This window comes from Grammomys surdaster, unplaced genomic scaffold (genome assembly GCF_004785775.1).
Source record: "Grammomys surdaster isolate TR1022 unplaced genomic scaffold, NIH_TR_1.0 223, whole genome shotgun sequence".
Lineage (NCBI taxonomy): Eukaryota > Metazoa > Chordata > Mammalia > Rodentia > Muridae > Grammomys > Grammomys surdaster.
Genome location: NW_021604668.1, coordinates 2,935,551 through 2,963,243, shown reverse-complemented (window position 1 = coordinate 2,963,243; position 27,693 = coordinate 2,935,551). Strand labels below are relative to the sequence as shown.

The following is a 27,693-nucleotide window of genomic DNA, read 5'->3' as shown; positions in this document are numbered from 1 at the left end:
CTCTGTTTTCTGTGTGTGTGTGTGTGTCTGTCTGTGTATATGTGTGTCTACATATATGTGTGCATGTCTGTCTGTCTCTCTGTGTGTATCTCTCTCTCTCTCTCTCTCTCTCTCTCTCTCTCTCTCTCTCTCTCTCTGTGTGTGTGTGTGTGTGTGTGTGTGCATGTGTCTCTGTGTGTGTATACGTGTATGTGTAAGAAAAGGCTGGTACCTCATGGCAGACTCACAGATGTTAGCTAGCCAGAAATAACATGCATGTCTACCACAGGCCCACTTTGCAGCCAGCCATGTCTGAAGAGGTGCCTCATGGGAGCCAGTGTTTGGGGATGTATCTTCTGTCTTCATTGTCAGCACAGAACTGAAGATGGACAGCACTTTGCATGCATGTCATAATGTTCATTTGATTTTTATTTTTTTAAATCTGTTCCTGCTCTCATTAGTGTTTCTCTGACTATTGATTGGCAGGAAGCCAGGCTCTGTGTAGCTGTCCCCAAGCTAGTTGATGTCCTTACACTCTAGGGGAGCTGTTTGTAGACCTAAGTGCTGTATTCACAGTTTTGGAGAGCTGTCCACTGGCTTAGTGCTATCCTAACATTCAGGAAGAGCTGTCCCTGGACCAAGGTGCTGCTTTTCCATGTTCAGTGAGCCATCTTAGAGTAGGTACTATGTTCAACCCACACAGTGGTAGCTCATACAGTAAGGAATCTGGATCCCACAGTTTCTGCGTGTCATTTCTTACTTCCTCCTGTCTACCAAACACCACAGAGACAGTGAGCTCTCTACAAGCATCCCATGGTACAGGAAGTCAGGAAGTCTCATGGGATAATAAACCTGCCCACACAGCTCCCATGTGCAGCCAGTGAACCAGTGCCTGTGCTGGGTCAGCCATGAGGAGCTTCTGAGGATTTATACTCAGGCCTTCACTTCTCTGCTTTTTCCTCATTGTGAGCAGCTGAATTCATGATGTCAGGGATATCTGACCTGCTGGAAGAAGAGGCTAGCTTTAAATGCATAATCCATCAAGGACAAAGATGCCCACCTTAAGATGAGAGTGTCTGTGCTATTTTCAGAGAGGTATGGCCACAGGCTAAAAATGTCACTTTCAAACAGTCACTTACTAATAGAAGTGAATTCACAGCCCTGGAATTCTTGTCAGGCCTGATCTTGATTTTCATTTAATCCTCAAACCAACGTACATCACCAAACTTCATTTCCAAACCTAGCTGATCCCTCTTTTCATACCAGTCTATCAGAGAAAGAATGCTTTGTCTATATGCAGTAAGACCCTGCAGCCCTAGCTCTGCCACCTCGCGCTGTGAATGTCTCATCAGCTTGTCTGTGGGATGAGGTGATTGTGTCTCATCCAAAGACAGAAAAGGATTGGGAAAAGTGAAGACAGACAGCTCAGGGAAGCTAGGCAGTTGGATCATAAAGCCAGGGTACTACTGTCTGTGGTGTCACTGTCCAGTGAACTGTGTGGGAGCTTCCCAGGCTCTGTTGTTGTTATCCTGGTAGGAGGCCGAAGGTGCTGAAGAGGAAAAGGCAAAGTGTGAGCTAGACATAGAACGGATGGGATGTCAGGGAGCAGGATGTAGCATTCTTGGCTGTAGTGTGCAAGAAGTAGCCACGTCTTTGTTATGTATCTTTCTTTTTGGAAGACTTCTGAACCCACAGATTAAATCATCTACAGAGGCCCAGGTCAGTGTTCACCTACACATTCCCATGTAACTTTCTGTGAGATTGTGTGATCCTCGGTTTACCATCTAGTGGCCCTACAACTTCACAGGTTGTGAAATGTGGGCTCTGTAGGCACTGGTTTCTCTTAGTAGGATCCCATCATCTCTACAGCAAAGCATAACAACACTTAGGAGACTTCTACCCTTTCCTGGAGGCAGGAGTGCTACATCCCTGTGACTTCATGCAGGTAGGAAGAGCTACACACAGTAGGTGCTACAAAGCCAGAGCCCTGCAGAGACTTGGGTAGGGGCTGTAAGAGAGGCACGCTGGTCTAAAAAGGAGGCTTGATGTTGCCTCTGACACTGTAGCCTGGAAATGGACACCACTGGATGTTGAGACATAGATCAAGAAGCCCAGAGAGTCAAGTATAGAGAGAAAAAAAAGAGGAGAGAACTAGGTCTAGGCAGTCATACAAACACAAAAGTGGAGAGACAGATACACAAAGAAACAGAGACTGAGTTTCGCACAGAGAGGTAGAAAGAGACACATATAGGGACAGAGATGGAGCAGACAAGTACTGGAAGCTAGGCAGACAGACATAGAGATCTATGACAAACTGACAAAGAGACAGACAAAAGAAAAATACCATTCTCCACGGTTCCCATGGCTAAATAGCCTTCTACCAGTGATCAGTGCTGGATGGCAGCTACTTCCCTTTACTCCCTTGACAACCAGAGATCCAATGTGTCATGCTATGAGGCCATCTCATTAAGAAGCATTGGACATGACCCCTCCCCCACTGTTATGTCAGGCCAGAGGCTACATCTTGATCAACATGACTGTCAACACTGCCTTTGGGCACACTGGAGAAGATGTGTGTTATGTGGTCAATGGTATCTTGATTTGAGTTCCCTGGTTTGTTGTGGATCCTTGGCATAAGAGAATATCTGATGAAATGAGTGGCCAGTGTGCAAATGAGAGTTTTTGTCTATACAGAGTGTCCTGTGGGACTCCCAGGCCCTCTGGGCCTTCCTGTCAGTCTGAGTAATAGTTATACAAGCAGAGATTGGGTAGAGGCTCTTAGAGAGGCACACTGGTCTAAAAAAGGAGGCTTGATGTTGCCTCTGACACTGTAGCCTGTAAATCTAACAGCAAGGGGAGCTGCTGTCTCAACAACCTGGGAAGATGGGCAAATGAGGCAGGCTTCCGCTCTGACCAGCCACACCAAATGCAATCACTCCATTCCAAAGAGCACTGCTTTTCTGAACCTCTCCGTAGTGTGATATTCATCAGCCATCGTTTTCTCCGACCTAGCTTGTTTGTTAATCTTCAAGCTGATTGAAGATAGGGCCATGTTAGAGTTATGCTTTTCACTAGAAGGTCGCCAGAAGGTCAACACATAGTGGCAAGAGCAATGCTGCTGGTGAGGATGCTGCCGGTGTACGGGGTGATGCTCACAGGTGAGATGCTGTAGACAGTTCTGGGTGCTGCCGCTGATGGTGAGCATGTCCAGATAGTGGCATCACCACACTCATCCTTGCAGTCGTCTGCTAAGCTAGGCACATCTGCCAATCATATCCCTAACCTTTAAACCCATTTTCAAAGAAAGGGAGGTCATTTTTTTCCTGTTTTTCCAGCTGGTAAAAGTACAGCTCAAGGAATCAGACGGGAGGCTCAGAGCCAGGTAGTGCACAGAGTTGTATCGGCAGGAGCACTCACTTTTCTGATGTGCCCTCTTTACTGTTAATTCATCACTGTGGTGAGTGGCTCCGCCCTTTCCTATGCAGTGATAGTTGGCTGAGGTGTGTGCCTAGAGGAAAGTCACTTCTGCTGAATCTCAGAGAATTCTGGGAATAGATTCAGCTACATCATGCCTCCTGGTGGTCCTCATCCAGTACTCCAACTGGGTCCTCCGTATGATTGGAAAAATGCTACAAGTGCCCACCTTGATTTGGCAACTGACAAGTCAGTCTTCTTGATTCTAAGTTGTTAACCTACCGATGTCTTTCATACTATCTAATATTACTCCTGGGAACATCTTGTTATTGAAAGGATGAGACTCAAAACACCTTCAAGGTAGAGGGTGTGGAAACGTCTGTAATTTTAAACTCTGAGTGAAACAGTAGGTGGGAAGAAGAGAACAGCTGGAGCTCTCCTCCACAGCATCCTTGAGTGTCTGACTGTCAGAGGCACAGTCATAAAAGCAATGATGGAAGCAGTGGCCAGGGATGCTGCCATGCCTGTCCAGTTACGTGTGATTAATGTTCAGTTGCTTTGGAGCTTGTGTCAGGGTGGGTCTAGAATAGATCCCCTCCTTTGAGTCACTGAAGGACAAGTCCCCTTCTGGTATTGCCACCTGCCTTTAGGGTAATAGTTGCCCCCTTTGAGGGCAACAGAGTGTCAAAGTTATTGCATGGGACGAGGGAGTGGGATACTGGGAACCAACGTTTCCTGCGATGTTTTTTCCTGAGTCTGATTTGTGCTGTATGTTGGAATGCTCTTTCCTCCTCTTCTCCTTAATTTGAGTCAGAGCGTAAACACTGAAAGCAGATTGTCTGTCCCAGCCTGCTGCACAGATGTTGGACTAAGTCTGGTGTCTCTGCCTGGAGCTGTCCAATGTGGGGCGCTAATTAGAGATCCTCTGAGTGGAGCCGTCAGGCTGCATCAGAGAGAGGAAAGGATGCTGCAGGCACATTAATGAGCGTTCGGATGCTGGCCCAGCCTCTGGTGCAGTGACCTGACCCGGTGTGCAGCCAGTCTCCTGGAGAGGAGGAGCAGAGCCTGCAGCTGACTCCTTCACCTGACTTGTGGGAAATGGCTGGAGGGCTGCTCTTTTGGTGGTATTCTCACTCACAAGCCCCTCCTCTTCTGACTTTTTATTTTCTAAAAGAAGAACAATTGATTTCAGCTTCTCTTGCACAGAAAACTAAACCATTTAGATGGTAGCGTTATGTCGTTTTGGAAACAATGACAACAGCAGAAAAAGAATCGAAGAGGTTATGTTGAAACTCCTTCATCTGGAAAAGTAACTTCCAAAAGGTGCAATAATTTTTTCAAGTTTCCTCATGGGAGATGCAAACATTTCCCATCTTTCAGTTTCCTGTCGGAAAGCTTGCTCCTTAGCTGGCAAGAAAGCTTTGTTACCCTAACCCTAACCCTGAACATCAGGACCTGAATTCAGATGCCCTGCACTCACTGTAAAAGTCAGGCATGGTGACACATTCCAAAGAAGAGCAAGAAGGGACAGGAGCACCCTTGAGGATTATGGCTCAGCTAGCCTTGCCAAATTTGTGAGGTCTTTGTTCAGTGAGAATATTTGTCTGAAAATCTTAAACTGGAGAGTAATAGAAGGGACACATGCATACACCCAGTGGCATGTTCTCTCTCTCTCTCTCTCTCTCTCTCTCTCTGTTTGTCTCTCCCTCCTCTCTTTCTCTTGCTCTCACTCACTCTTGCTTGGACATTACCACATGCAAGAGTCTAAGCTACTTACCTTAATGGCATTTATGGCTGCAAGCCTCACCCAGAGCTGCAACCCTTAACTTAGATAGATCATGTGCTCCAAGCGTAAAGGCAAAAGATACCAATGAACGCAGTTTGAAAATGTCTGTGCAGGTGGGACCCTTGGACCTTACCCACCATCCAGGCATCTCTCAGTAGGCTTCCAGAACAACCTTCTTTGTTTTGATGGTCTCAAAATTGGAAAGTACTGGGTATGTCCGTGGAATGTTGATGAGGTCATTTGTCAGAGTAGAATCATGGGACGCCTAACATTTCATAGCATGCTGAGGTAATGGACCTTCATCATTCTAGTGGCAGAAAGCATAGGGAAGACATGTTCTCCTGGAAACCCCTGCTTCGAGGGGCCATGTCAAATAGAGAACAAATAACAGTGCAGTCTGGACTAATGTGCTCCAGCAACATTGCTGTGCAAGACATTAGCGCAGAAAGAGTAGGATTTAGACTCACTTCAGTGAATAGTCAGAACTGAGGAAGGAAGGGGATTCAGACAAGGCACTTGGAACCTCTGATGAAGGGGAGATGTGTTTACAAGAAATCTATGCTCCCTAGTCACACAGATGACACCCACACAAGCAGCCAATTCTGATATTTCTCCAGAAAAGATATACAAATGGCCACTGTGCACATAAAGATTTCTCAACATCAGTATCCACCAGAGGAATGCAAACAAAACAGAACAATCACAAAACATGATGATCAGTACGTCCCAGCCACAAGCATGGCTGATAACTGAAGTAACTGTAGGGATAATAAAATGGCAGTGCTGAAGAGACTCCCAGCCCCATTCTTTCTTTGGTAGGGCTGCAAAAGAAGGTAGTACTTTTGCAGTGTTAAGTATGCTGGTAATAAGATAATGTGACCCTAATATAACCCTGCAAATTCACCTCTTAGGATTATACACAAGAGAACCAACATAAGTCCATCTTCCAGACTTGGCAGCATGCAGTTACCTAACAACATTATTCAAAGTATCGCAAAGCGGAAGACAGCCTGGATGTCTATCATATGATCTATGAATAAGCAGAATGTGGTAACAATGCACAGAGGAGACTCACTCAGCCCTAAACAGGAAGGGGGACCTTGACACATGCCATGAAGTAGCCCAGATGCAAATGGCTACATTGCTAGAAGGTTCAATTTACAGAAATGTCTGCAGAGGAACAAGCTCTCGGCTGCATAACGTAAAACTGGTTGCCAGGAGTGATGAGGGATGAAGGGGACCCTGAACAATGTTCTGATAATGGGATGCTATGGGGTTATTTAGTGGTAATGTTTGCACATGTGGGGACACACTAAAAACCACAGGATTGTGTGATTTCGTGGCCTGCTGCATCTCTTAAAAAATGCTACTTAAAAACCATTGCCACAGTAACCAAGAAGTGTGGAGCTTGGCCAGTCAACAAGGCTCATATGTCGGAGAAGCTTTCTGCCATTGGGCAATTTGGATGAAGCCCAGGCCTCCTAAGCATGGGGGTAGTTGATGGTGAAGACCTAACCTTACTTCATCTCCCCTTTCCCTCTAGGGTGAGGATTCTTCCCCTGAGAACATTCTGACCTACGTGGCCCACACATCTGCACTTACCTATCCTCCTGCAACCCGGGTCAAGTATCCTGATGACCTTCTGCGGCCCCTTAGCCGGCTCCAGCCAGATGAGCTCAGCCCCAAGGTAGACAGTGATATAGACAAACAGAAGCTGATTGCAGCACTGGGTGCCTACACTGCACAGAGGTCTCCTGGAGAAAATGACCCAGAGCCACGGTACCTTGTACATAGTCCTGTGAGAGCACCAAGGCCCTTCTCAGCACCTGCTTTGTCTCAGAGATGGCCTCCACCTCCTGGAGACTCCAAAGACTCCCTGAGCATGGGTGATGGTGAGTATTTTGGTGGCTCGCTCTCACTGTATTGATGGTTTCTTCCTGGAGTGTATTTCCATTACGTGCCTCTTGCAGACATTGTGACAAAGAGATCTTATGTGGGTTCAGGGTCTCTCATTATGGAGAGGAATCCTGCCATGGGGACACCCACAATATCTGGGGTGGAGGCAAGTGCTCTGGGTGTAGATGACTAGCTTTTAGCTGTTACTCTTTTAAGCTGAACCTTGACTGTGTCATCTGTCCTGTGTTTTACAGCACAGACTAGGAATGCTGTCAGGTTTTCCATGCCATGTCATTCTAGGTGGCCACATTTATGGCTATCCCCCAGATATGGTTAAGTAGTTAATCCTTAGAGGTGTCAAGTCTACAGTGAGTACTACCCACAATGCAGTGGTGTGTTGTGCAGGCCTCGGGATGGCCCTTATCCATGCTGTGGTTTTCAGTTTCGTGATAAGAGTGGTGAACTTGTATGGCTGTCTATAGGGCAGTGGGGGCCATCTTTAGGGGGATGGCGGCTTAGGTGCTTGCTGGCTCCGGCTCCTTTATAGCTTATAGAATGTCCTGGTCCTTTTGCTTTCTAATAACATTTCTCTAAGACCATCTCAAAGCAGACCTATTATGCTGTGCCTTTACCTATAGAGACACGTGGATTCTATGGCTAAGCAGATAGCAAGCATCCCGAGGAGTCAGGTGAGGACCGCTGCGGCAGCTCTTGTCAGCTGTGAGCAAAGTTCAGTTTTCATCGACAGTTCTGGATCTCGCTGCTGCTTTCCAGACAGGCAGCCTCATTCACACGTTTTCCTTGCCTATTATATTGTTGTTAATGTTTTCAGGAATGCAGTTACCACATGGCGATTAAGAATATTTCCTTCTCATTGCTCTCCGAGGGGCAGCATGTACAAACCAGGTGGTGTGCCTGCTAGAGATACTGCATACACACTGTGTTTGCTAAGAAGACTGTAGCCAACAGCTGGTCTTTCCTTACAGTATTGTGCTTGTGCTGGTGTTCCTCTCATTTTAAAGCACCAGCTCTTTGAGGGACCCCCTTATCTTGACCTTGGCCACGTGGCCTTTCTGCACTCCCCAGCTCCTGGACTCTCTTAACTGGCCTCACTTGCCAGTATAGGTCTGCACAGCCTCCTGTCTTGCATATAGATGGTGAACTTGGTCCTTGCCCATCACCTCAGCAAGTCTGCTAAGGGGAGACGCCCATGCCTTCTCTGTGTCCCATGCTGTTTCGCCTCTATGGTCAGATAGGGTCCTCTGCTTCTCTCTGACTCCCCTTAGTCTATTTCCTTTCCCATCTCCCACAACCTAAAAAAAAATTCCTATTTATTGCCGCATAGTGATTAGAATGGAGAAGAGGAAGATACCACTTTTCTACCAATGGATGAGAATCTAACTGGGAAATGGGATGCTTGTGGATAGATTGCCCTTGCCTATGGTCTCCAAGGCCATGTGATCCTGCCACTTGCCCAGTGTGCAAGCTACTTTCCAAAGCTGCTGTATATATGGTCTTCTTAGTTTCACTGTATGCTTTTAAAGGCACCACATAAAATGCTAAACACACACACACACATACACAAAAACAGAACTGGGTGGGGAACTCCGTGCCATGCTGTGTCACAGGGAACCCTGTGAATGTCACTGCAACTCTCAGCACCTGGCCTGGCTCTCCATGCTTCTTTACCCCTACCCTTCCCACATGAACTGAACTCAGTCACTGTTATTGGACCTGCCCAGGCTCTAGTAGGGTACAGAGAGATAAGGACCAGTGTGTAGTCCCAACCACAGTGAAGTCACTGCATGTGAGTATTCATAGTGACTTCAGGACCCACTCTTCCCAACTGCATCATGGCTCTTACAACAGGGTCTGTGGAGGCCTTTGGGCGTCTGGAAACATCTAGGCTTTTCCTCATTCTTATCTACAGTTGTTTTTCATAGCAGCCGGGTCAGCGTTCTGAAGGAGTTTATCACATTATGAGTTTTTGCTGATTGGATCCCAGTAATGTTTAACTCACTTCTGCTCTGTGCTTGGCATATGATCATTCCTGTTTAACCATAGCGAGGGTATTTGTGGGAGTGCTCTGTGCTTCTGGGTGGTGCTCACTGCCTAGCCTCTGTCTCTTTTAAGTTTGCTAGTGGGGTGGGTCAACTAGCCCTTATGGCAGGCTCTGGCTTTATCATTTATATAAAGCTCAGGGACTGGAGAGCTTCTCAGTCCCTTGGTTTTCTGAGCCCATCCTAGAAAAACAAAACATTCCAACCCAATCCTCTGCTTAAAATATTCAGGTGGGTATGTAGTGAGTGTCCCCTATCCCCATTGTAGTCCATGGGCTCAGCAAAGTCAGGGTACCATGCTCTCCTTTTGTATCCTGGGACTAGCCTGGACAGTTGCATTGTTTGCTGAATGAATGAATGAATGAATGAATGAATGAATGAACACATCTGCAAATTATCTCAAGCATTGCTCACTCAGCCTTCAAAAGTTGTGTTGTCATCAACTTTACTTTCCAGGAGAGAAAAAAATACCTCAGAGGTTAATGGTACCTGAGCAAACATTTGGATCACTTCGGTGAAAGCTGGATTCACCAAGAACCAGATTCCGAAAGACCAACTAAACACTATTCAGTCTTCTGCTTCTGGTTAACAGCTCCTGGACTTTGGTTATTAAATCACAGTTTTGATTCCTTTTATATATGTGTATATGGAGTCACCGTACAACAACAGGGTAGACAATGCCCTAGTTAGGCACCCTACACCATCAAGTGAAACCTCTAATGCCAGGAATAGGCTGTGGCAAAAGACTGTTGGTTGTGTGCCTAACTCACTGCAAAAATGACAAGTATATACATTTGCAAAACACATACATGAGAGTCATCCTACTTCCCCCAGGAGATGTGGGAGGTGTCCACGCTTCACAGGACTTACAAGGCTATTCCCTGAGTTCTGCTGCTAGGTAGTAGTGGTCCGCATGACTTGTCTCTTTACTCTTACACTTGGACTAGCTCTCTTCAGTCTCTGGACAAAAGCTTAAGTGGCATAAAGTTCTGTATCCATTTTTGTTGTTGCTGTTTTACGTTTTTTTAAACTGAAGGGCTAGTCAGATGGCTCACTGTGTAAGAATTCTTACTGCACAAGCATGAGGACCTGAAGTCAGATACCAGCATCCATTGAAACCTGGGAATGGCCAGGATGTTCCCATAAACCCAGCACTGTGGGAGCAGACAGGAGGATGACTGGAGCCAAACTCCAGGTTTGGTAAGAAACTGTCTTAAGACAACAAAACTGAAAGTAACAGAGGAAGTTTCCCAAGACTGGTCTCCACGTATGCATACAGGCGTGCACTTGTACAGAGCCGTTTGGCTTCTATTCTCCCATTCCTTACCAAAGCCACATATGAAATATTTTCCTTCTTTCCCTCATAAACACAAGAAATCAAAAGATGGACTTCTTGAATGCAGAGTCCTATGAAACACACCCTAAAAACAATGGGCACCTCTCCCAGCATGCATCTGGGGCACTTCTCATATACCTACCTCTAAGAAATGAATGACACTTAATTACAATACATCCCTGAAACTGAAAAGAGCACATCTTTCCGTTGTTGGGTTGTTTTCCATGGATACAGACAATACACTGATGTAGAAACCCAGATGAAGAGAGAATAAAATAATAACTGAATTTTTCTCACTCTTTCTTGAAAAGATGCAACATTTTAAATGGATTTCATCAATCAAATGGACTATGTGTCCTCCACACAAGAGGCACAGTCATTTCTTCAGGATGATGGGGGCGGGGTTGTCGGAGCTGATGATGACAGTGGTGATGATGATGGTGGTGATAATGTCGATGATGATGGAGGGCCATTGCAGAGATGTCGACGGTGATAACAAAACGATAATTAAGGCGGTGTGATGTGATATCGAAGGGGGTGATGATGGCAGGATGTTAAAGGGTGACGGTGGTTGCAGTGATGATGAAGATTGCGAAAACGGTCGGTGGTCATGACGATGGTAAAAGTGGTTAGGATGGAAGCAAGATCAGTGGTGATCATGGTGAGGATAATAATGATGGAGTAGTGGGGATGCTGGTCAAGGTGGTCGCTATGGTAACGATGATGGTGAGCATGGTACTGGAGGTGGTGAGGATGGTGGGGTAGTGAAAATGAGGCTGGTAGTAAGGATGCTTATGATGGTGGTGGTGGTGTAGTGACAATGGTAATAGTGAGGGTGGTGATAGGATGCCAGCGATGGCGACTGTAAGGAATGATAATGAAGATGAAGAGGATGCTGAAGGTGAGGAATGGCAAAGGTGGAATGTGGGGGACTATCGAAATCAAGGTAAGTGTGGGTGTGACTAAACCACCCTTCCGGTACACGACAGAGCAAACACCACCATATGTGATTCACATCTTGCTCACCGAAGCGGGTTTGCGGTGAACTGTCGGCATGCTATCACTCGCTCACTAAAGCATGTAGCATTTTGCTTGGGCAACCCTGAAAAGACATATAATTTTAGCAGGTCAGGCCTGCACAGCTGTGCATACGGAGTCACCGAGAGGTGATCTCCTATTCTGGGACTACGTATTTGATGTTCTGACATTTCGTGTAATTACCCCTGCTAGAGCCCACACAAAGCACCGGAAGCTACTTAAAATGTCATTATGAGCTAGCCAGAGCTCAGAGGTGTGTAGTTCAATGGAAAGAACAGAAGCAGACCTACTTTGATGGCATCTGACTGTGCTGAGCTGTACTCTATCTTCCAGCAGGGCAGCTGGGCTTTTAGGGAAGCATTTTTCAGTACAACCCGTTAAGGTGTTGACAGTGATGCCTTTGTGATACTTAGTGAAGACAAAAGAAGCCTGGTGCATATGTCAGAGCAGTTATGTGGAGATGGCTTCTGTTTTACAGTACTGACTCCCTGTTTGCTAGCCAGGAACCTAGAACCTTCTACAATGTCCCTCAGTGCTCCTAAAGCTGTTATTCTCTATATGCACACACGGGGGAAATTCTTTCTCAAGTGAGTAGTAGCTCTTGTAGAAGCTACACTTATTTCATCTGGAAGATGGAGGAGTCTGTTTCATATCTCCACCAAAGTGGAGGACATGACTCTTGGTCATGTCTCCTTTTATGTGACCTTCATCTTCAGAGCACAGGACCATGGATGGCAGTATGCACATTCCATACTGCCAACACCTTTCCTCCCTCTTTTGATAAGGTGAGAAAGAACTGGGTGGAGACCACTGGAGAGTGTGCTTCTGAGAGAGTTGTATGTCAGAGCAGAAGATGAGAAAAGCACCTTCTGGATGACCAGACTGAGTGCTGGCCACATGGAAGAGAACCTCCCTGATTCCTTGCATTCCATTTTCTCAAAGTCTCATTTGAGTAAAAATCACCAAGGGTCTTCAGGAAGCTGGATGGGTATCCTAGATCCTGGGGACATGCATGGCAGAGCTGAGCTTGAACTGGGTCTGATGACTCTAGAACAAGTTGCTTCTCCATATGGTGATGCTTGTCTGGAAGAGCGAATTCCACTGGTTGTGGATGTTTGGAAGCATTGCATGACTAACTTGCCTGTAAGCAACAGGAGCTCCTGACATTGCTTATAGCAGAACTAATGCAAGATAACACACCCTGAAGGGTGCCTGGGCTGCTGTGAATTCTCAGCTCTACCTTCAATCCCCATGCTGGACAGGATCCTTCTACAGTTCCCACCAACAATGTAGATTCCCACTTTTCTGTCCCATGTTACATCCAGTCTGGCAGAAGATGCCCTGCTTACCTTCAATAGACTTTGTTTGCCTTTTTTCTCCTCTCCTTGCCAGTACGGCCCCACCTGCCCTACCATCAACCTGGAGGTCGTGTCATGTAGGAGCCTCCTTTGATTTCCTTGTCTTTCTATGTTCTGGAGCTAGAGAGACTCTTCTGGTAAGAATGGGACATGTAGAGGCATGGAGAGATCTTGGACTTCCACAGAGAAGGTAACCCCAGTGAGAGAGCAAGGAGGGATGTCTTGGAGGACACTTAAATGCTCCAGTTTGTCATAGGCAGCAGGCTACAAGGCTGTGTCTGACAGCACCAAGGTGATACCTGTCCCACTTACTCTTCCACCCCATCCTGGGAGGTGCCTACTGATTATAACACAGTGTAGAACTGGAGGTTAGTTTGCATCTGAAAGGGGAATCATTGACTGTCCCGAGCAGTGGAGAGGCAGTGAGTTCTGATGTTTGCAGGGATGCTCAGAAATTACTGGACTAGGGGCAGGCAGGAAGAAGTGTCACATTAGGGTCTTGAGCATCACAGCTGACCTGATATGAGGTAGTATCACCCAAGAAGTCAAGACTTTTGTATTTGAGCTCCTAGGAAAGGCTCTGGAGGTTGAGGATAGAGAACAGACACTTGCCCTGTGCTTATAGAGGCTCTGGGGAAGGGACCACTTATGCAAATTGAGCTATTTGGTCGTTGGTGTTCACTAGAACCATGTAAAAAGCTGATATTCATCTACAAATATTCTTTCCTGCTGTGGAAAATGCTCTAAGAGCATGTGCTGTGTCTCACTCACATATATGGCCCGTATATAAGTATCTATGCCTGCAGAGGGTAGCATCTTCCAAACACATAGCCTCTTGATTTAGGGATTGTATTCATCTTAATACTATATTCCCAGGAAACAGACCAATTGCATTCTATGTGCTTATAATGAAGTTTAACCTACATCCAGAAATTGTTTTGATTACTCTTTATTCTATCTTATTTACATATTTTATTAATTTTTATTAAATACCCAATTTACACTTTCTCTTTTATAACTTAGACTCCAGAGCTAAAACAGTAAGCTCCAACCCCTGATAAAGTGTAATTTGGATTTTAATCTTTAAAAAAAATCAGTAAATTAATTTGTTTGATAATAAAAATATGTAACAGATTTCTAAAAATAATTTCAAAACTGAAGAGTTTAAGACTTGGAATATCTTAAAGATTTATAGTAAGTTTGGAAAGATGCTTTTCTGTTTATGTCAGCTTGCCAGTTTGCAAGGTGAAATGCACACAGTGGTTTACAAATAGATTATTTTGCAAAAGTTTGGAGGCTACTTAGTTAGAATTCTGGAAAGAAAGTTGCTGCTGCGTGAACACTGAAATGTGTGACAGACTGGGTGACAGTCACCCTGAATACTTGTCTGTTTTTAGAGAAAAAAATAGTGGTAGGAAATGTCACTTGGCCATCCCATGGGGCTTGTTTCCTTTGTTTTGTTTTGAGACATGAACTTGTTGTATAGTCCAACTGACCTGTAATGCCAGATCCTCTTGCATCAGCCTCTGAAGAAAAGATTGAAAATTCAGGGAATTTATGGAAGGCTATAATATTGTTCATATATACACATACATACCAAAAACATTCATATGTACCATATACACATAACTTATATATGCATATATAAGTGAATGCATACCACACATCTATGACATATGCTTGCACATCCATACACATGTCTATACACACCCCAAAATGTTTTGAATATAGAAAGATTTAGTATATATTATAAGTGTCTTAGGTAGGGTTTTACTGCTGTGAATAGACACCATGACCAAGGCAACTCTTCTAAGAACAACATTTAATTGGGGTGGGCTTACAGGTTCAGAGGTTCAGTCCATTATCATCAAGGCAGGAGCATGGCATCATCCAGGCAGGCATGGTGCAGGAGGAGCTGAGAGTTCTACATCTTCATCTGAAGGCTGCTAGCAGAATACTGGCTTCCAGGCAGCTAGGATGAAGGTCTTAAAGTCCATATCCACAGTGACACATCTACTCTGACAAGGCCACACCTACTCCAACAGGGTCACACCTTCTAATAGTGCCACTCCCTAGGCCAAGCATATACAAATCATCACAATAAGCAAATTTAGTTTATATGCCAGGCCAACTATTGGGATACTGTGAGCCAGGTGTGGTGGTGCAGTCCTGTGATCCCAGGACTTCAGAGGATAGATGCATGCCTGGAGATGGATGGTTAGTTAGGTTTATTGGTTGGTAGGTAGGTGGAGAGATTAATGATAGATGGATGTATAGAGGATGGTAAGGATGAGTGGAGTGTATGTATGTATATATGTATGTATGTATGTATGTATCCACTTGAGTGGATGGGAGGTTGGTGGAGCTTGGGGCCTGACTTTAATGGCCAAAATTCACATTTTATTTTCATATTTAAGCTTATACCTTGACAAAAATAGTATTAAAAATCATAATCTTTTAATATTAGGATTATTTTATTTTATATGTATGAGTGTCTTGCCTGCATTTATGTATGTGAACCATGTGCAGGCTTGGAGGCCACCAGAATAGGTGTCATATCCCACGGAACTAAAGATGGTATGTATGTGGACCACAGTGTGGGTGCTGGGAACTGAACTAGGGTCCTCTACAAGAGTAGCAAGTATTTTTAACCATTGAACAATCTCTTCAGGTTCCAAGGCACAATATTAATCTGGATAATGGGCATTTCGAGAGGCCATAGCTGGCCTGCATGGCTGAACAGCTAAGGGCTCTCAACTGTGTTCTGTGTTACTTGCTCAAGGGTTGCAGTGAGTGACCTGTGGTTGGAATCTATTACAGAGATCCACATGCTTATCAAGGACTGGAGTGGGAGAAGGGATGGGCAGTGATGGGCATACCCAATCTATATCACTAGCTCATTATTGAGACAGTGCTTGCGATGCTCTGAGGCTTTAGGATATGATTTCACCGGATGGCAATATGTACCGTATTGACTTTCATTGTCCAATAAAAGAATAGTCACCGTGAGATCAAAACTCCCTGAATTCTGGGACAAGACTCAGGCCATCTTCCATGTGGGATTTCAAAGTCTATGCCAGAGTTACATCTCTCTCAGTCTCATAAAGTCACTCTTAGGACATGGCAGTCCTCCTCCTTTCCAGTTAGCTCTTCCTCTTGATGACCCAGCTCCACAGCCCTCAGGAGCATAGTGCCACAGGAAAGGTATTGGGATTTCCGGAGACTTCATATATGCTTGGAACCCAAAGCTGTAGCCCCTGCTGTAGAAGGAGAGAAGGGAATCCCACATAGACTTGGAACTATTTGACCCCAAGAAAGTGGCAAGTGGCTCTCCATAGTCTTAGTGCTTGTGGATTCTGGTAGCTCTGTGCCTATAGGTCAAGCAAAGCTTGTGCATGCCTGGCTCTTCTGGCTTTGCCATGGTGAGCTCCACCCTTGCTATCTTTCTCTCTGTCCCATTTCTCCTTGACTACCTGTAGTTTCTTACGTTGACATGCTAGTTTCTGAAGCTGGGTGTTCTCCTTGTCCCCAAGGCCCATATAAGCTGAGCACAGTATTTTCAAGGACATGAGCCACACTGTGATACTCTTTTCTGCTCATGGTGAAGTGTGTGTGAGCGTGTACATGTGCGTGTGCGTGTGCCTGTGTATGCATTTGTACACCATGATGAGCTTGGCCTTGTGACCACTGAAGGAAGTGAGAAAGCAGCACTCTGTAAAACATCACGCATCTTCTTGCTTCTTCACTCCTGTGGAGCATGATGTTCAGTCACAAAGGCATCTTCTCACTCATGACTTATCTCATGGGCCTCCCTTTTGGAGTAGGTTGGAGAGTTCAGAAAACATGCCATGGCAGTGCAACCAGAGGCATAATGAGAACTCACTGAGGGAAGAGCTTCTACTAGGGCAAGGACAGCTGGGAATTATTTTGTAACTTAAATTTACTTCAAGGGCTCTAAAATGCCCATATTTGTAAGACCAGGGGGTCTGAATAACCCAGACCACCATCTTCTGTCCTCTCAGCTGTTAGACTTGTACTAACCAGATGACATTCTGATGCACCCATGCAAATCCAGCATCTGAGCCCTCAAGAGCTCAGAGGGCTATAGTATAGGCTGGACTTAGTTCAGTCTATCTAGAGAGTCTATCTGTGGAGTGGTGTCTCAGTCCCCTGTGGTCCTGGGCACAGTGCACATTGATCTGCATTGAAAGTATAGAGTAGGTGTGAAAGTTTCTGTGTCCTATGTGTTTGGTGTGACAGGCTTGCCAACACATAACTATATTGCTTTTGTTTGTGTCCAGAGTCCACTCCTGCCTGTTGATGCAAGGAAGAGATGAGCAGTACATTTGAAATGTGTAACTGTAGCTCAAAAGAGAAAAGTCTGGAAAACACAAAAAGCCTACATCCCTTATTTGTAAGAATCAGATGCTTCCACTCCAATAAGTTAAGGATTGGTGTGAGACCCAATGTAGATCTAGGTGATTTCTGTGACTGGCATCGTTGTCAGTGTGCCTCAGGAAGGTGGAGGCACAGAGCTGAAATCTCATATGTAAGCCTTGAGATGGAGTTGTCAGAGATGAACCCTTACAAAAAGAGATCTAGTGTTTCCTTTACACTTGAGAAGTTGGTATCCACAAGACTTAGAATGTGTTATTATTAGTGTTGAGGCAGAATTTGCATGGCTGCATGGACAGAAGTACACATAGGAATGAGTTTTGTGGTGTGTGCTTAGGTAACCATCCCCAGCTTGCAAGTTCCCCATGCACCCTGCTGACAGTTGCAGTTCTGAAGTGAGGCTGTCCTGTGAGATCATCAGTGATGGTGATGGTCCTATCCCCTCAAGCATACTTGAGTGCACATTTCAAGTGCACCGCTTATCTCCTACTTTCATCAACAGGCAAGAGTGGGCTCTGGACACAAAAGCAGTGTTGTTACATGACTGTAGGGTCATGAAACTTCTCTGACTCTGAGCAGACACCTAGTCTAGCTGCTGCTTCTCTGCCGTCTGGGAATATGGTACCTCTGATGAAGAGCACATGTATTTACCTTCATGAGTGATTGCTGAACATCTAACAAGAACTGCAGAATTCATCTTCCCTCAAACTATATGGACAGCCCCCTGTTTTTTCATGTACCTCCAAGATATGTGTCATCTTCTCTGACCCAATAAACTGCTTCCTCTTCCCTGGGATTTCTTGAGCTTGAGGGGAGGGATTTAGGGCTGAGTGTTCCAAGGTCTCTCACTCTCTGCATAATGTCTGGCTGTAGGTGTCTATATTTCTTCCCATCTGCTACAGAAGAAGTTTCTCTGATGATGGCTGAACAAGGCACTGATCTATAAGAATGTCACTAGAAGTCATTTTGCTACTTCTTGGGTTTTTTTTTTGTTTTTTGTTTTTTTTTTTAGAATAGTGGAATTTGATTTTAACCTAGGTCCTTCAGCCATCTAGTCTCTGGTTATTGATGACCAAAGAAGAATCAAGTATGGGTTCCATCTTGTAGAGTGGGCCTTAAGTCAAATCAGATAGTAGTTGGTTATTTCCCCAAGCTTTGTGCCATTAGCACACTAGCATGTCTTGCAGGCAGTGTAGCATTGTAGATCAACGGGTTTGTGGGTGCCTTGGGGCTTATATTTAGCTTCTGGTAGCATGCCGAGTAGCTTTCTGTACCAAAGATGTTAGAACACCGGGGTAAAGGCTCACTGTAGGCAACAGCTTGACTTCTTCATGTTCCATGAATCCTGTAGGTGTTGTCTTCAGCAATGATGACTTGTTAGTTTGTTGAGTTCAAACTATAGTCTTGGCAACAGTCTGGATTGTTTGGGGATTCACATGGGTTCCTTTCCCCCAACAATTCAATTAGATGTAATCCAACTCCAGTATTGGAAGCTTCATTTGGTGACAAGAGGTGGCAAGTTGAGACTCCGACTCCTCTATTATTTGGCAATTTCACTTAGCCTTCTGATATTTTAGGAAGTTTCTACTGTGTTGGGTTTCCCTATTATCCATCAAACGGCCCTTAATTTTAGATGTCTCCTCCCATACTCGCTCCCACTACCCCCTTCATCCCCCTTCCCATTTGATCCTCTTGTTCCAGCCCCCTCCATCCATCTTTAATTATCTATTCTTGTTCCCTTTTCTAATGAAAACTGTCTGTCCCCATTAGTCTCTAACTCTGTACCTAATCTCAGTAGTTCTATAGATTGTAGATTGGTTATCATTGACGTAAGAGCTAATATCCACATATAAGTGAATATATACCAAACTTGTCTTTCTGGGTCTAAAATACCTCACTTGGGATGATTTTTTTCTAGTTCCACCCATTTACCTGCAAATTTCATTTAAAAAAAAAACAGCTGAGTAATACTCCATTGTATAGATGAACCATATTTTCTTTATCCATTCATCTCTTGAGGGACATATAGGTTGTTTCCAATTTCTACTTTGTGAATAGACCATCAATGAATATCATTGAGCAAATGTCCCTGTGGTAGGATGAAGTGTTTTGGGGTATATGCTGAAGAATGCTATAGCTGGATCTTGGGGTAGACTGTTCTCATCGTCCCAAGGAACTACCACACTGATTTCCACAGTGAATGTTTTAAGTTTGAAATCCTATTACCAATGGATGTGTATCCTTCTTACTCCGCATCCTTGCCAGCATGAGCTGTCACTATTTTATTCATCTTAGTTAGCCATTATGGCAGGTATAAGAAAAAAAAATCTCAGAGTAGTTTTGATTGGCATTTCTGGTCCCTAAGGATGTTGAACACTTCTTTAAGTGGTTCTCAGACATTTGAGTTTCCTCTTGAGAATTCTTTGTTTATACCTGTACCCCACTTTAATTGTTTTTGTTTGTTTTATTGATTTCAAGTTTCCTGACAATTTTTTGTTTCATTTGTTTTATTTTGTTTTGGTTTTATAGGCTACTGCTTTGTATAAATGATAGTGTCCTTTGCTATGCAGAAACCTGTAAGATTCATTAGGTCCCATTTATTAATTGATGATCTTAGTAGCTGTACTAACAGTGCTCTCTGTTCAGAATTTTATTTTCCAGCCTGTGTCAGTGAGTTCAAGGTTATCCCCTACTTTTTCTTCTATCAGGTTCAGTGTGTCTGGTTTTGTTTTGAGTTATTTAATCCATTTGGAGTTGAAGTTTGCTCAGCATGAGAAGTATGCATCTAATTACCTTGTTCCACATGCAGCTATCCAGTTTTGACCAGCACCATTTGTTGAAGAGGCTGTATTTTTTTCTAGTATGTATTTTTGGCTTTATAAAAATAAGCCAGTTGTCCATGGGTGTGTTTCACTTACTTGGTTAGATTTCTTACAATGTTTGATGCTATTGTGAAAGGTGATTTTTTTTCCTGATTTCTTAGTCCATTTGTCATTTGTGTATAGGAGGAATACTGATTTTTTGTGAATTAATTTTGTTTCCAGCCACTTTAGAGAAAGTGTTTATCAGCTGTAGGAGTTTCCTGGTGAAATTATAGGATCACTTATGTATATTGTCATTTCATCACAATTACAAACATTTTGATTTCTCCCTTTACTATTTATATCTTCGTGATCTCTTTCAGTTGTCTTACTGCTCTAGCTAAGTCTTATAGTACTGCATTGAATAGGAATTCAGAGAATGGGCAATATTTTCTTGTTCCTGATTTTAGTGGAATTGCTTTGAGTTTCTCTACTTTTAGGTTGATATTGCTTATAGGCTTGGGGTTAACCACCTTTACTATTTTGGGATATGTCCTTTGTATTCCTAATTTCTCCAGGACTTTTTATCATGAAGAGTTGTTGAATTTTTGCCGAAGAAATTTTCTGCATTGAATGAGATGATCATGTGCTTTTCGTCTTTCAGTTTGTTTTATATGGTGAGTTACATTTATCAATTTAATATATGTTAAGCCATCTTGGTATCTCTTGGGATGCAACCTACTTAATCATGGTAGATGATGATTTTGATGTATTCTTGGATTTAGTTTGCAAGTATTTATGCTTCTATGTTCAAAAGGGATAAAAGGGATATTCTTTTCTGGACAGTCCATTTGGTGTTCTGTATGCTTCTTGTACCTTGATAGGCATCTCCATCTTTAGGTTAGGGAAGTTTTATTCTACAAATTTGTTGAAAATATTTTCCATTCCTTTGACTTTGGTTTCTTCTCTTTCTCCATTCCTATTATTATTATTATTATTATTATTGTTATTATATTGGTATTTTTAATGGGGCCCCATATTTCCTGGATGTTTTGTCCAGTAATTTTGTAGGTTTAACATTTTCTTTGCCTGAGGTATACATTTCTTCTCTTGTGTCTTCAGTGCCCGAGATTCTCTGTTTCTTTTCTTGGATTCTGTTAGTGGGATTTGCCTCTGAGGTTCCTGTTCGAGTTCCTAAGATCTTCATTTCCTTATATCCTTCAGCTTGTGTTTTCTTTATTGGTTGTATTTACACTTTTAGGTCATGAACAGTTTTATTAATTTCTTTCCACTGTTTGTATTTCCATAGATTTCTATAAGGAATTAAGTCAGTTCTCCTCTATTATATTCATAAAGGCTGTTTTAAGGCTGTTGTCTTGTGTTTCAGCTATGTTGGAATACTCAGGGCCTGCTGTGGTAGAGATGTGTGGCTCTAGTGGAGACATATTGTCCTGGCTGTTATTGATTGTGCTCTTACAATGGTTTCTATGAATCTGGGATTGGGAAGATTATAATTCTAGGTGCTGATATTTGGTCTTATCTTTGTTAGGTAGATATTTTGTTTCTTAGTTTCCATTTCCCTTTCTGGTTCTTAGGATAGTGTTGTAGCTGTGTGTTTCCTGGTAGGAAATTTTTCTGGGGTCCTAATATTTGTGAAAACTGGGGTTCTTGGGTATTAGAAGGTAATACTTACGAATGGAGATGAGCTTGGGGGTGCAGAGAAGGGGTCCACAAGAGGGAGGAAAGCAGGGTGTGCTACCAGGATCTGCTAAGTATCTTGGGAATAGAAGCAGATAATGAGGAGGGACCACAGTAGGTGGTCTATTATAGAACTGGGGAAGAGACTGGGGATTGAACTTGGAGGAATGGAGGGAAGAGGTGAGGATCTGCAGATAGCCCACCTGTTTCCCTGGTCTGAGTGGCCTAGGGAGTACCTGCTGGAGCTGGGATAAAGCACTGAGTAGGAAGGAGGGATTGGAGGTGAAGATCCATGGGATCCACTGGGGATGGGGTTTGGATGAAGGGACTGCACAAGAAGAGGTCTGCTGCAAAGCTGGAAAAGAGACTGGGAGATTGGGTTGGAGAAGCAGAGGGAGAGGTGATGATCGGCAGTTAGCCTAGCTATTTCCTGGACCTCTCTTCCCTCAGTGCTATAATTGTGCTGTTGCCTGCTCAACCCAGCCTCTCAGGTTGCTGAGGTTCTGTGAATTGTAATCTTTCCATTGTGTAACTTCTGCTATTTTCAGATTTGGTCCTAACCGCCTGCTTCTGGCCTATGATCAAGCCATTCTACAGGTTTTCCTTCTTCAGTCTTTTTTTTTTTTCCTTCTGTGTTCCGAGTTTCCCTGGTTTGCTTTCCTGCCTGTGTGGAGGGCCTGAGTATCCTCAGCCATAGTCTCTTTTGTATGTTGAAAGTCAGGGTCAAGTTTTGACTCCACTTGTGTGCAAGTCACTATACATGTCCTTGGCTCTGTACACACAGAAACTGGACTGGTTGACAAAGCCAACTAGAGGATTTTCCAGCACCAGCTAAACTTCTGTATTATTCTGATCCTCTCACAGTATTGCTGTTTCATGAGCACTGTCATTTGGTGTCCCTTCCTTGAAGATGGGGTCTTGTGGGTCTCCAGTTTCTGCTGATGGGGCTCTATAAGACAGTGGCAGCAGGGAATCCCAGCATGCCCTGCTACACATCCTGTTTTCTTGGCCCTGGGCAGTTCTCCTTTCACACAGCATATTCCTGGATGCCCATGCACAGTAGGCTTGCACATAGACTTCAGGGGATCTGCCATAGCACTTCAGTATGCTACATTCTTACATTCCAGCCACTACCTATGACTCCAGACATCTGAGCTTGAGGAAACTTTCATGCCCTCAACCTCATAACTGAGGTCTAGAAGTTGTTCAGAAGCAAAACTGGGCAGATGCAGGGGAACCTTGGTTTCTCTACCCACATCTGTCTGTGATGTAGGACGTTTAACACTTGTGGGACCAAGTCAGTGGGGTCTTGCGTCAAAGCAGGGAGAAAAGGAGGGAGAGAAAAAGAGAAGGAAAGGAGGGGAACAACAGAGGGAGAGAGGAGGAGGTAGGAAGAGAGGGGATGAGAGACATCCATAGAGAAGCACATGCTGTGTCTCAGACAATGTTTGTCTGGTTGTTTCTCATTGTAAAAGTACTACATAGCCACTGTTAGTTGAATACAAACCCCCAAACAGACACATATGATGGACCCAGAGTCTAGGTCTGTGTTGAAGTAAGTTGTCTCCCCATCCATAGAACCTACACCTCTCTCACCATGGGGCCTTGTCCTTTCTCACACTATCAGAGGATTATTTGTGGTGCTGGGGAATATTGAATTGTGGTGAACATTCATTTTCAAACATGACTCATATATAAAGGGTCTTTTAAAAAATATTACCTTCCTGTCTTACAGTTGGTTCCCTGCCATAGATACCTTAAATAGATGTTAGCTAGAGCTGTCAAATGGTAGAGGCTGGGGGTCTTCAACAGTGGTGTGTGTCCCATGCCACCTTCCCCCAGGCTCTAGCCTAGAAGAAGGTTCTAGGCCCAGGTACTGACAGTTCCTGAGTCCCTGTGTGTGTATACTCATTCTCAGCAAAGGTTTGACTGGCTACATGGGGAAATCTGCCTTCTGAGCTTACTTCACATTCAGCACAGGGACAACCAAGCTCTGCATCTACGCAGGAAACATCATCACACTGCTCAGAGTGCCTGGCTGAAGCTTGTCTCCATGGCTTCAAGAAGTATGACAGCTATCCTTCTTGGTAGTATCTGAGCGGTTAGGTGGAGTGAGACAGAGTATGAGCCAAAGTCTCCCTTCATCCTGTAATTGTTCTCTGTTCTAGGAGAGACAGATACAGCTTATTCTTATTGGTATTATAGTTTGTTGCTAACCTGAAAAATCCCCCATGAGATGTGAGCTCTTCTCTAGTTGAACCTGTAGTTGCTGGTGAGGTCTCCCCTCTCTTTCCCTGGGCACTCAGTAAGTCCTTTCTTTTCTGAAGGCACTATGTCCAGCTAAACACAGAGAAGTCCCCCTTCCCCTAAGCCAAGTTACTTCTCATGCTGTTTAGCTCATCAACTCTGACTTTGTCTGTGCCCATAGACACACTCCTACGGAGTCTCCTGAAGGATCTGCAGCAGCAGGCTGAAGTGGACCGCCTGGGTGCCCTGAAGTTGGAGGAGAAGGAAGACTCAGTTGCTGGAGCCATACCAAGTGATCCTGCAGAGGGAAGCCAAGAAAGCCATGGCAGAGGGGCTGAGGGACAGCCGAGAGAGCAGGCAGATGCACCAGAGGCAATGCTTCAAGGTGACCTCCTACTCCTAGGGTCCTTTGCAGCTGGGTGTCCACAGGAAGGAGAAATAGCCAGAGTGAGGGACTAGAGGAAGAGGGGGGCCTAGAGAAAGAGTGAGACCATGCCATGCAGAGAAGAAGCTGTGGAGAGGGAATCTAGGGAGGTGGTAAGACCACAGGAAGAGAAGGGAGCTGTGGAGAGGGGAGAGTCCTACTCACCAGGCCATAAATGCATTCTTTCTGCTGGAGAGATGGATCTGTATTAAAGATTTTTATCTGTTTGAACTTTTGCCTCTAAAAGCTTTCTTAGTAGACAAAGCTTACCCAAGCAATTACGTTGAATGGCAAATTGCTCTCAGGGAGGAGGTTTGATTCCTGCGTGCTGAGGTTCAGAATTAGGAAAACCTAGGAGTGATTGAGAGGGCCTTTGTTTGGGTCATGCCAGTATGCACTGTCAAATATTTGAACAATAAACTGAAAAGGGTTCATTCAACTCCTGCATCTCACTTCTTTGGCAGCTTGGAGTAGCAGAAAGCATCATGCCCCACCTTATCTGAAGTGACTGCTCAAGGCAGGCAGGCCTCTAGGCTCTGAGCTCTGAACATGGTAGGCATACAAAATCCTGTTGAAAACCAGATGGGAGGTACAGTCCCCTCCTCTGTGGACTGAAACAGAAGCAAGTCACCAGTGTCAAAGGAGGAACCAAACAGGAGGATTTAGAGTCTTCTGTGAATTGAGGGATGTTCCCTGAATCACACACCCTTGGAAATCTGTTCTGGATAGGTTTTTTTCCCTCAACATGACCCACGTTGGAGTCATCTGGGAAGAGGGAACCACAATTGAGAAAAATGTCTCCATCAGATTGGCCTACATACAAGTCTGAAGGGTATTTTCTTGATTAATGGTTGATGTGGAGGGGCACAGCCTACTGTGGGTGGTGCCACCCTTTGACAGGTGTTTTGGGGTTGTAAGCTGAGCAAGCTATGATTAACAAACCTGCAAAGCAGTGTTCCTCCATGATCCCTGCTTCAGATCCCACCTAGACTTTCTGTCATGACTTCCTCAATAATGGACGGTAAACTATGTCTGAAATAAATTCTTTCCCAAGTTGCTTTTGGCCTGGTTGTTTTCTCACAGCAATAGAAAGAAAAATAGAGCAGCATCCCTTTGGCCAGAGTAATAGCCCACATGATCTTAAATGTGAAGTCATTTGGGTAGACTTGTCTGTTTTTGTAACTATTAATCATGGTGAGGTATGGTGTCCTCTGAGCTATGGCAGTCACTGAGGATGCTGGCAAGTCTGTCTGTGAAGCTGGGAGAGTTGCCTGCAAGTGATACCGTATCTAAGTCTGCTTAGCAAACCCCTCCTCTGATGTGCAGTTTATAGAGGTACTCTGTGCTAGAAATGTGTGCACTTTGTGTGCACATGAGGATTCTGTGTGGTCATCATGTCATGCACTGGGTCCTGGATAACATGCTTCTGTCTTTTACAGATCACAGACTATCAGAGGAGGATGACCCAGTGTACAAGGAGGTAAGATGACATCATATCAACCTAAAATCATACTGTTATCCATCATCTTTATATTTATAAAATGCTGTTTTCTAGCTGCTGGAAGAGTATGGGGGAAAATCCTCAGAATCTTCAAATTGAGGAAACTGAAGAGTGTATGTACATACAACTGTATAGACCTCAGTATAGAATGACATCTATTTTCAGATTATAAATGAATAATTAGCCATTATAAAAAGACATTAAACTACGGTGAATTCAAAAGGGGGAACTAGTATTCTCAGAATTCCTCTCCCATAAGAACATCACAGGCCCATTTTGTAGACCTGCCAAGTCCTGCATACTTCTGAGGCCCTCTGGCTGAGAAACACAAACCCCAGAGCACCTGGAATTGCCTCAGCTTCCCTGGTGCCTTGTGGAGCCACACAGTTGCAGGCTCCTCCATCACAGAGGTGTCAAGATTTAAGAAAAGCCTCAGCTTTATGAAGGGGCTTAATCAGCCAACATCTATATACTGCATGTCAGCAATACTCAGTAGCTTTATTAGATTAGGGTAGGAGTCTTGCTTGAATACTGTGATCTCTAACATAAGTCTTGAGGAAGCAGAAACTCTGCCCAGGTAGCAGCAATGCCATGTGGTTCTATAAATCCTGCTTACGTCATTTCCCTTGCTTGTGGATTGGTGCCTAATGAATGCCAGCAGGGAGTGGAATGCATGCCACCCAGAGCCCACAGTCCTTGTGGTTGTGATCTCAGAATTCACCCTGGACCTGAGCTTGGTGAAACCATCTGAGTCTACTCATGGCCTCCTTGCCTCTACCATGGCCTCCTTGTGCCCTGGTTGAGCTTTGGCTCTTCTTTTCTCAGTGTGTTGTGCTGACTTCTTCTCTTTTGCTTTGAGTGTTGGATTCTCCGAGCTCTCTTTATTTAGTGACACCTTTCACTCACAGGAGATCTCCCCATCTGAGAGACCATTATCCCCTGTCTATCAAAAGCCCCCACTGGCTAACCAATTATCTTTTTGCAAATCAAAATTGAAGTAAATGTCTTCATCAAACTATTGCATTCACATATTCAAAAGGAAAGCATTAATTCTAGTCAAGAGGGAGTGATTTCCCTCACAACTATTTATTTCCTAAATATATGTATTTGGTGAAGTAAGTTATAAAAGAAATCACACCTCCAGTTCCTGTCTAATATAAAATCAGAAATATGACTTCACAGGTAAAATTACTCCACTAGGATGATAAGAGCTTTTGCTTCTATACATATTATGAGTGACACCTTGGAGGCCTGGTCCTCATGAAAACATCACCTTTGACAAGGGTTAGATGGTATTTCAAAATCTGGAACTGCTAACGTCCACTGTGATCATGTGATGTCCAGATTCCTTAAGGCTGAGTATGTGAAACAGAGGCCAGAATATGAGCAGTGATGAAATGAGGCTTGCATGGAACAAACAAGTGCTGGGTTCATAACCAGGAGCCACAATCATAGCACCCTCGTGAAGATGCCAGTGTGTGCCCAAGATGTCAGGCTGGGAAGTTTTCCTGGATCAGAATGTCACTAGAATGAATACATGTTGCCACAATGGGCTCAGTCCAAGGTTAGCTTCTGTCACAGTTTCTCTGTCTGTGAAAAGGGGGTATGGATGGTCACAAACTCCCAGAATTTATTTAAAGACTGAATTCACACGTATGAAGTATCTCTTACTATGTCTTTGTATGCGGGAGAGGTCAGCAGAGGTAAGCAATGGCTAAGATTTGTGACAGTTGTTAGGTATTCGTTGCTCCTAGAGGGTC

At 44.2% G+C, this 27,693-nt stretch overlaps 1 protein-coding gene across 1 annotated transcript in view; it reads left to right on the top strand.

Moving 5' to 3' along the window:
* Ptprn2 (protein tyrosine phosphatase receptor type N2) overlaps positions 1-27,693 on the top strand; it is a 732,192-nt gene that overhangs the window by 305,741 nt on the left and 398,758 nt on the right. The window contains exons 6-8 of the mRNA XM_028773201.1: positions 6,723-7,071; positions 24,190-24,393; positions 25,872-25,912. Coding sequence (XP_028629034.1) covers positions 6,723-7,071; positions 24,190-24,393; positions 25,872-25,912 — 594 coding nt within the window. The remainder of the gene's footprint in view (positions 1-6,722; positions 7,072-24,189; positions 24,394-25,871; positions 25,913-27,693) is intronic.